This window comes from Neopelma chrysocephalum, unplaced genomic scaffold, assembly GCF_003984885.1.
Source record: "Neopelma chrysocephalum unplaced genomic scaffold, ASM398488v2 Primary Assembly neopelma1_122, whole genome shotgun sequence".
In the NCBI taxonomy this organism is placed as follows: domain Eukaryota; kingdom Metazoa; phylum Chordata; class Aves; order Passeriformes; family Pipridae; genus Neopelma; species Neopelma chrysocephalum.
In genome coordinates this window covers 814984-825283 of record NW_020897784.1, presented here as the reverse complement: position 1 = coordinate 825283, position 10300 = coordinate 814984, and the positions used below count along the sequence as shown (strand labels likewise).

Sequence of the window (10300 nt, the reverse complement as noted above, 5' to 3'; positions counted from 1 at the left end):
CCACTGCTGACCCCACTGCTGATCCCACTGCTGACCCCACTGCTGATCCCGTTGCTGATCCCGTTGCTGATCCCAGCTGGAGCCCAGTTGTTTGCTGCTGTCTCACGTGCTCTTTCTCAAGCAGCCTCATTAGTAAGAGGATGTCAGTGTGGCTGAAGGCCACTTTCAATGCATGTATCAACAATTCTCCTGTGGCTACCCCTGTACCAGCTTTTCAGGAATCCCACCAAAGGTAACCCTTACACTGGTTTGTTTCCCAGAGTTCCTGTTCCTCTGAACACTGAGCAGGGATTACTTCAAGCCCATCAACTACAGTGAACATCAGCTCTTGACAAAATCCACCTCAATAAATAATCATGCCCTGCCCTCATCACCAGGGAATGTTGAACTTATTCATAGAGAAGTTGGAAAAATGTATTTGATGTGTTCCAGTCAAAAAGCAAATCCTCCAGAAACCCACCTTGATGGAACTCAAATTTGGGAACTAACTCCCTGCAGAGTCAGACCCCCCTGCACCATCCCGGGGATGACACAGGGATTCCTTGTGCTGCTGAGCAGCAGGCAAAGAGAATTTAAAGCTTGGGGGTATTTCTGAAATGTAGGGATTGAGATAACTTGTCTTCTTCAGGGAAAGGAGGGAACAAAGTACCAAGAGCTCTGCAGAAGGAACTCACTGTGATTAACTTGCAAGAAACACCTGTGTGACAATAAATTCTTACAGAGAAGCTACATGTTATTGATCAATTACAAATTAGCAAAAGAAATTAGAACTTCTTGAGAATTTTATTTCAAATTAGGAACTGTGTGAGAAGTCCATCCCAGGAGTATGGACTAATTACTGACTGGTTTCAACGTTTTACTTCAACGCTTTGCACAGTAATGGTACTTTTCAGGTTTTACCTGAATTTCATCACACTTGATGAGCTTTTCAACCTCTTCTTGATTTAAAAGGATAAACTCTTCATGCTGAACCACCTCTGGAAAATGTTTCTGGCTGAAGACCTCTGCAGCTTGCATTAGATCCACACAATTGTGTGTCTCAGCAAAATCCCGAATGCCCAAACAATTTGATGGATCCAGCTGGCTTTCTAGAAACTCACAGCAAGCTTGTTTCACACCTACGGAAAATTGGAGGGGTGAATGAGCACTGCAGGCTTACTATCAATCCACTGCTTTGGAATGGGCTTCAAAAAAGAAACTTCTAAACAATAATGAAACCCCAACTCAAATAGCAAGTAGAAATACTACAGAAACACATCCATGCAGGTATTGCTTTGGAGCAGGTGAGGACACTCAGTGGCAGCCAGACAGACCATGTGCCTGGGCTGGTTTGAGCTCTGGCTGTTCTATTTAAATGAAAAAATAACATCAATCTGATACTAGAAAAAGACTCTAACGTGAGTGGTACTCACTTTCATGGATTATAAACCATAAATGTATCTGCTAGTGGATATGACTACCAGATTTCTAGGTTTTCTATGATAATTTTTGGGTAAGTCACCTGGGATTTGGGATAGTTGCCCAGAATAGCTCCACAGGTGCACGTGCAATGACATCAACCAGTTTGTTACTGACCTGTGATGGCAGGTCAAATGACATCTAGGATTTGCCTATTATAATAATTTGACTGAGATGTAACATTTATGTGCTACAGCCCACAATTCCTCTTGGGAATACTCCTATACAGTAGCCCAAAGCATGGAACAATAACCTGTTTTATCATCTTTTTTTGAACCCAAGTCAGTTCCTCTACCAACGAGACCACAGAGCACAAGGAAACAGAAGTTTGACGTAACTACTTATAAACAGAATTCCTCCCCCAATTTCTCTTCCATTCACAGAGGGTCACACAAACCAAATATCTAAATAGCAGCAACTATGCAATATGTGTTGCTCCTTAAATTACCTTTCAGCTGAAGCAGACATGCTGCTGGGAGCAGTTCTTGGACGTTTTCTACTGTCACATGCACAGTTTCTGTATATACAAAGTCCAGCAGGATTTCCATGGTGGAGGCTGTCAGGCCCTGGATATCCACACAGGGTTTATCTTTCTCCGAGAGCTGCAAATTAGAAGGGACACACAGCCATATTTTTTAGTAATGTGATCAGAAATCCCACAACACTCAGCAGGTTTGAAAATGAGACCTGTCAGAGAGGTTTCAATAGAGATTTGTCCTTTCTCTTTTTGGGCTCACTGAAAGAATAAGAAGGAGGGAATTTCCCCACAGAATTCACTTACAGGATGAGTAAGATAAAGTTCATTATGGATCAGGAGGACAGTCACACTGCACTGTAAAACCTGCCAGCTGAGATCAGAGTGAGCAGAGATTACACGTGTCATCTGTGTAAGACAACTAAACCCTCTCCTCCAAGCAGTAACTCCAGCCTTTACTCCAAGGAACAGTCCAGGGGAATTCCTCTCTGGGCTGGATGTGTGTAACACCCTGCAGTTCTCATGGGCTCCCCACCTCACTGTTATCCCCAAACAGGTTCTGTCACCCAGTGTGCAAGAGGCCAATCCACATCCAAAGTTGAGGTATTTGATTCATTTCAGTTCTGTGCAGAAAGGGGGGCTGGGTGGCCAATCCCCAATGCCAGCACACCTGGCAAAACTGTTCACTATTTATACATTTTAGCAAACAAAGGCAATTATGCTCATTGGCTACAAATTACCTAGTTCTCTTATTAATTAGCATTGTATCTTCTATTGGTTAATGATTCCCTTGTTTCTTATGCTAATTAGTCCCATGCTCAGTCTTTCTCTTCCTTTGAGGTGGGAGAAGGGGTAGAGGGAAGATGGGAGGTGGTGTTTCTGGAGTTGGTGGTCCATGGGTTGGTAGTCAGGATCTGCCCCTGCCAAAATTACCTCCTACCCACTTGGAGCTGATTTCAACACAGTTGCTGAGTTGGCTTTCTTAGTTTCTTCCTTATCTTGGGGGTTCTGCCAAGTGTCCTTGTGGCCCGGAAATTTGGCATCTCTGTGCCCACTATCAGTAGCACATCCTTCTGCCCAAGCTTTGGCAACCTCCCCCAGGTCTGAGGTCGCTGAAGCACGTCCAGCCCTAAAAGTTAACAAGGCGATTCTACCAACATGGAATTTTCCTTTCTAACACCTGGACATCATCACCACTCTGCTCTAAAACCAAACCAAGTAAAAAGCTTTCTAAATTGGTCAATTCCTCATCCATTCTGCAAGCTTATAGTGAAGGTTCCTAAAAAGAATGACCATAGGCCAGAAAGTTAAGGTTAAATGTGGGTTTATCTTAAATATTTGAAAGTAAAATGACAATATATGCACTTACACAATCCAGACTTTGTCCCCTGACTATTTTATCACCTCTATGATTCACTTTGGAAAACTATTTTTTCCGAGGAATGTTATCCTCTCAACGGTCAGTCTTTGGGAACATCAAATTCTGTGAATCCACCAAACTTGCACAAAACTGAGATTGTATTTCACAAAGCATCAGCCTTGTGATTCAGTGCCTCCACCACAGAGCTGCTGGCACAGCACCTGATGGTTCCTGAGCAGTGGGACAGCAGGTGGGCTCAGCAATCACACCCTGCACTTCGCTGCCAGCTCGGCAGCACGGCTGGACCTCAGCAGAGGACGATCTCCCTGCCACACACTGCAAAACCAACCTGACTTGTGAAGCACCAGAGTGAGCAGATGAAAGCCCAGGGCTTCTCTTGCCAGGAATGAGCCCAAAGCTGGTACAGCCAGTTGGGCAGAGACTCAGGAAGCAGAAAGCATGATCAAAGCATGATCACTGGGCTTCGAATTTGCCACAGCTGGGGAAAAAGGAGGTGATACAGAAGTACAGAAAAGAGCAGTGAGAGCTGCTCCTGCAGAGGCACTCGCTGGCACAGCAGAGAAGGGAAGGGATGTCTGCTGGGACTGGGCCTGTCTATGATGCAGAGATACACCTGCAGCAGAGAAGAGAAGCGCAGGAGGTAATGGGGAACCCTGAAGTAATTTGAGGGACGAGGCCTTTCAAGCCTGTTGACTCAGTGAATAAACTTTATGGCTTTCAGAGTCAGGAAGGAACAGCAAATTACCTTGTCTGACCTGCTGTGTGACAGGCCAGGCCTTGCATTCAGAAGCTAAAACCAATTCCTGCTTTGGGTCAGACAATACATTCTGAAAACAAGACTAAGCTGTTTGGTAGCACAGACAAAGGACACAAATGTCACCAAAGGTCAGAACTGATCAGACAAGATGTTCAGATGATTCCAATAAGCAAATAGAGACACAGATCATGCATATTTAGAAAAAAAGAAGTTACAAACTTCTGTTGACAGGAGGTTACAAGACCAGAAGACCTCCTGGTACTTGTAAGCATCAGTTCTTCACACACCAGCCTGGAGCTGGTAAAGAAGCTCCTGACCCACAACCAACATTCAGTAATCAGGCATGCACATACTCTCTATTCTGCTGACCACGACACAAACCATGGGGACAACACTAAACCACAGAGATGATCACTTCCTGCTTCCTTTATATTTCTGCTACGTTCCACTACTTGGTTGTTATTTTGCTCACAGTTTACTCACATGCTAAGGATGCCTGGAAGGAAGGAAGGAAGGAAGGAAGTATTTCAAGTAACTTCACATAATGTATGTGATGCAGAATTGGGATCCTAACATCATACCTTAAAGAAGGATCTCAGGGTGGAGACAACTTGATTCTGAACATAGAATTGTGAAATAGTTTGGGTGGGAAGGGACCTCCCATGGACCCTCTCTGTCAGTGGGAAGCCATTCCCCCTTGTCCTGTCACTCCAGACCCTTGGAAACTGTCTCTCTCCATCTTTCTTGTCGGTTCCCTTCAGGTACTGAAAGGTCACAATTAGGACACACTGGTGCCTTCTTTTCTCCAGACTGAACAACCCCAATTCTCTCAGCCTTTGAGACTTTTCATCCCACGAGGACCCTGAGCTGAGCTCAAGCCTGTGTGTGCAGCATTAGAGAACTGCCTGCAGTGCTCAGTGCTGGGCTGCTGGGACACAGACAGTCCTTGTTTATCAATGCCACCCCATATTTGGACTCAGAATGCAAAATTATGGTCATACAGTGCTAATCAACACACAGGCTTTCCTCTCTCAGGTGTTCAGTGTTTCCTTTCCTGGGTGTTCAGTGGCACCAGACACATCTCTGCATCTCTACTGTTGGAATTTCAGAGCAGTTTCCCCCTTCGTTGTTTAATATCAGAGCTCTGCTCACCAGCAGGGAGTAAAGCAGTGAGGGATTGAGCCTCCCTCCTACAAGCACATTTCTAACATCATAAAAAGCGTGCAGCAGTACAGATCCCGAAATCAACTGCAGCATCCAGGAAGACACACTTCCACAATCAAGGAGAGTCACTTCAAGGCCTCAGGAGTTTTATCCCAGGATGACCAAGTTGCTGAAAGCCTTAAGGCAGAAGCTGCAGGTGAAAGCTCTGTTGTGAAACACAATGTTGGTGTCTTCCATTCCATCCACAAGTCATTGTGCTGGGTTTGGCTGGGGCAGAGTTAATGTCCTTCCCCGTGGCTGGCATGGGGCTGTGTTTTGGATTTGTGCTGAACACAGGGATGATAATGGAGATGTTTCTGTTATTGCTGAGCAGTGATCACAGAGAGCCAAGGCCTTTTCTGCTTTTCATACTGGTGAGGGGGCTGGGGGTGCATGGGAGGTTGGGAGGAGACAGAGCCAGGACTGATGGCCCAAAATGACCAAAGGGACATTCCAGACCACATGACATCATGCTCAGTGTATTAAGTGGGGGGAAGAAGGAATGAGGGGGTTTGTTTGGAGTGATGGCCTTTGTCTTCCCAAGTCACCATCACACGTGATGGGGCCCTGCTCTCCTGGAGGTGGCTGAACACCTGCCTGCCCATGGGAAGCAGGGAATGGATTCCTGGTTTTGCTTTGCTTTCCATGTTAAATTGTCTTTATCTCAACCCATCAGTTTTCCAGCTTTTACCCTTCCCACTCCCTCCCTGGTCCCGCTGGTGGGGGAGCGAGTGCTGTGAGGGGTTTGGGTGCTGGCTGGGGCTCAACCACGACAATCATGCAACTCACTCGGCAGGACAAAGGGTCTACAATTTTGGAACTACGTTCTTATCCAAGGCCACTTCTTGTTTTTGCCTATACTAATGCAGATACACAAAAGTACACTGGAATAAACCCCAGTTTCTTCTTATTTGCAGGGGAAGAGAAATGCTGGCATGACAGTGCTAAGATGTGGCTCACTTCGCTCCAGAGTGCAGTGACGTTGACCATGTAAGAACCTGGAAACAGCAGTTGTTTATTTCCAGAATGGTATTTCTCCACCTTCTAGGGGACAAGAACCCTTCAATTTCTAGAACACAGCCAACAAGAGAAGACAGAATAGTTTCTTTCTGAGGTGGAGACAACAATCAGCTCTTAAGAGATCCCAAGCTATGTTAACTTGACCAAACACAGACAAATGTCAGTGCACAACTAGGGTCCTGGGGAGCTAAAAATGCTCTGCAATTTTTACTACAAGGAACATCTCTAGGTAAAAAGTGATGGTGTTTCAGTTCTCCCACACTGCTCAGCACAGGGGCAAAGGAAAGTGTTGTAAAGAGCCTGGGTTCATTGGGTGATCAGTGGCTTCTTGTTCTGGAAAACGGGAACAGAAAATGGGACGAAATTAATACCAAGCAAGACTCAGAACTTTTTAAAATGTTAAAGTCAGAAGTGAGAGAAGGAAGGAAACTAGAGAGACAGGGATGGGCAAAGGCAGCTCTTTATGACAATGTCTGCTGACAGTCTCAGTGCTGTGCTGGCCATGCACAGATGTGGCACCAGGAATGCCATGGCATAAACCTGGGACATAACACCAGGAATGCTGTGGCATAACCATGGGACCAGTTCTGAACAAAGCCTTGTGCAGCCCCAATCTGGTACATCGGAGCAGCCAAGCAGTCCCCAGACTGGCAGGAGGTGAGTGATGAAGTGCCAAGGAAGCCCTGGCAGGGACTGTTAGCCCATGACACCACAGGGCACTCTGAGCTCCCTCAAGTCCCAGCCACGGCCAAACTCTGCACCCACAAGTGCCTGGAGAGCGCCCAAGCACTGTCGCATCACACCCCCTGGGACACACAGGAAGCAGGTCCACTCTGAGGCTTACCAAACTGCCCTTTCCTGGAAGGAAGCTCTCCCACAAACACCCCATAATTGTGTGCCCCTTGGCAGGCTGGTCACTTCAGTGTTTCCATGCAGAAAACCCCCAAATTTGGAAGAAATACAAACTAAGCAAAAGAAGCAAAACCCTTAAAGCAAAGGCAGTTTGCTATGGGAGAGAGTGAGTGATCCTGCGTATTGCCCACTTTCCAAGGAAAATTTCATTCCTAGGAAGAATTACATCTCTCAATGAAGATGTTACAATTAACACGAAGAATTAACGAAGGAACAATTAACGAAGGAAGGAGACACAGCTCAGCTCAGACTCAAAGCACATCAACCCTCAGCCTTTGTGAGCAGCCACAAAGAATGTTCTGGAGCACACGGAGTGACTGGATCTCTGCACACTGCCTAGAGCAAGTCCAGAAGTCAAAAGCATTGACAGGAATGCGGAGGCAAACCTGAAGAAGCAGAGACACTCTGCTGTACTGCTCTGCACCTGGAGCTACTGGAGAACAGAGAACTTCAGCCTCCAGGGACTGAATTTGCTTTGTGTAATTTTTTTCTTTAAACTACCTTTCCTTTATGCAGAGAAAGAGCATAAACCTGATGAATTTACAAATTTCACGAAGATGTGGACCAAAAAATATATTGGTATGTGATCAGGCCACACAGGTCTTATTTTGGTTGCTTTGCACAGGACTGTAAAAACTGAAACACCTGCTCCCCTGACAGCACTGAGAGAAGTGGGCACACAGAGAGCTGTGCCACAGCCTTCCTTGCTGGGTAAAACAAAGAACAAAATAATTCTCTGCTGCAAGGACTCCTGGGCTAGCAGGGAGGGCTTTAGGACCTGTGAGCTACTTGTTAATGTTTCTCCCTGCTAATGGGAAAGGTGGTAGGATAAGGAAAGCATCTTCTGTAAGAAAAAGCCACAAAAGATTGATTCAAACTTATAAAAGACAAAGCCAGGCAAAGCATCTGATGTTTAACAGCACAAAAGAGCACCAGTTTTAGCTCAAACAGCACCTGCCAGTGACTCAGGGAAACAGCACACAGGTAGTGCGAGTCTCCCAGTAAGAGCCAAGGTGCTCTCAGGTGGGATCTGCTGGGTGCAGCAGATCTGGGGCTCAGAGTCACCCCAGCCCCAGTGCTGGAGGTGACACCTCCACAGCACGAGCAACAGCACAACCCAGCAGGCACCAGCTGCTCAGCCAGTGCCAAGGGGAGCTGTCAAACCCCCTCCTCCCTTGCACTGCGATTCCCCGGGCACTGGGGACAGCTCGGCACCAGGGCTGCTGCCCTTGGCAGGAAAGATGCCCAGAACCACAGAAACCACAAATCACCACTAGAAAAATAAGTAAATGTATCAGAACCCTCTGGTTTGGCAGCTCAGTCTGCCAGCTCGCTGGACACAGGGTGGTCCCAGCACACCATGATTCAGGACCACAGTCCCAGGTACAACCTCCAGCTCCACACCAGGCCATGATAAAGGGCTCTGAGGCCACCATGGGGGGACCCAGAATCACCACGAGGGGCTCCAGGGCCAGCACAGGGGGATCCAGCAAGACCCAGGGCCACCATGGGAGGACCTGGAGCCACCACAGGGAAATCCAGGGTCACCGTGGGAGAATCCAGAGACACCCAGGGCCACCATGGAGGAATCCAGGGCCACCATGGGGGGATCCAGAAAGACCCAGAGCCACCATGGAGGAATCCAGGGCCACCATGGGGGGATGCAGAAAGACCCAGAGCCACCATGGAGGGACCTTGGGGCACCATGGAGGAATCCAGGGCCACCATGAGGGGATCAAGATCCACCACGGGGGCATCCTGGGCCACCACGGGGAGTACCCAGGGGACTCCAAGATCACCACAAGGGGATCCTGGGCCACCACGAGGGGGATCCCGGCCCAGCTGCTGAGCAGCTCGCCAGAGGGCAGCCCCGAGCGCCGGGCGGCCCTGCCTCCTCCACCCACGGAGCACCCGGGGGGCCGGCGGCGGCGGCAGCACCGACCTCGCTGGTGAACATGGCGCAGAAATAGTCGCTGCAGGCGGCCAGGACGATGCGGTGGGCCGGGAAGTCCTTGTGCTCCACGCGGAGGGTGACGTCGCAGAGCGTGTTGCTCTTGCGCAGGGCGTTCATGGCGTTGAGGATGGACTTGGCGTGGGAGTTGGTCATGATGTCCTTGGGGGGGGCCATGGCGCGCGGCACCTGCGGGCACAGCCAGCACGGCCACATGGCACGGGCGCCCCGCCGCCGCCAGGGGGCGCTGCCGCCCCGCCCCGCCCGCCCCTCAGCGCCCGCCCCGCCCCGCCACCGCCCACCGCGACCCCGCGGCGGCCACACCCGCCCGAGGAGGGGGGCAGCCCGGCTCGGCTCGACCCAGCCCAGCCCAGCCAAGCCCAGCCCAACGCGGCCCGGCCGCACTCACCGCCGCAGGGAGAGGTCCCGGCCCGCACACCTCGCCTGCCCCCCCCCCCCGCCCCGCCCTTCCCCTCTCCCCGCGCGGCGCGCCCTGATGGCGTCATCGGCCGCGCCGCGAGCCCCGCCCCCCGAGTGCCGGGCGGTTGCCGGGCAACGGGCGCCCACAGCGCCCCCTAGCGGCCCCCGCGGGGACCCGCAGGGACAAGGATGGGCTGGAGCGTGTCCAGCGGTGGGAATGGGGCTGGGGAAGGGGCTGGAGCGTGTCCAGCGGTGGGAACGGGGCTGGGGAAGGGGTTAGAGCGTGTCCAGCGGTGGGAACGGGGCTGGGGAAGGGGCTGGAGCGTGTCCAGCGGTGGGAATGGGGCTGGGGAAGGGGCTGGAGCGTGTTCAGCAGTGGGAATGGGGCTGGGGAAGGGGCTGGAGCACCGGGAGCGGCTCGGGGAGCTGGGGGAAGCTTTCTCAGCCTGGAGGAAAGGAGGCTCAGGGGGGACCTTCTTGCTCTCTGCAACACCCTGACAGGAAGGGGGAGCCAGGGGAGGGTCGGGCTGTGCTCCCAGGAAACAAGAGGAAACGCCCTCAAGTTGCAGCCCGGAAGGTTTAGGTTGGATGTTGGGGAAAATTTCTTCCCTGAAAGGGCAGTCAGGCGCTGGCCCAGGCTGCCCAGGGCAGTGGTGGAGTCACCATGCCTGAAAGTGCTCAAAAAACCTGCGGATGTGACACTTTTGGGTCACGGGTTAGTGG

General features: G+C 50.3%; 1 protein-coding gene across 2 annotated transcripts in view; it reads right to left on the bottom strand.

Annotated features, from left to right (window-relative positions):
- The window catches only part of KLHL12 (kelch like family member 12), a 24130-nt gene extending 14471 nt beyond the window's left edge, over window positions 1–9659 (bottom strand). Inside the window, exons 1-4 of one of the 2 annotated variants that reach the window (XM_027697735.1) lie at window positions 9567–9659; window positions 9149–9346; window positions 1907–2060; window positions 901–1118 (exon numbers count right to left, since the gene is read on the bottom strand). In XM_027697735.1, coding sequence (XP_027553536.1) covers window positions 901–1118; window positions 1907–2060; window positions 9149–9334 — 558 coding nt within the window. In that variant the 5' untranslated portion in view covers window positions 9335–9346; window positions 9567–9659. Of the gene's footprint in view, window positions 1–900; window positions 1119–1906; window positions 2061–9148; window positions 9374–9566 lie in introns of those variants that run through there. The other variant, XM_027697734.1, reaches the window with a different exon arrangement.
- Between the last annotated feature and the right edge of the window lie 641 nt (window positions 9660–10300).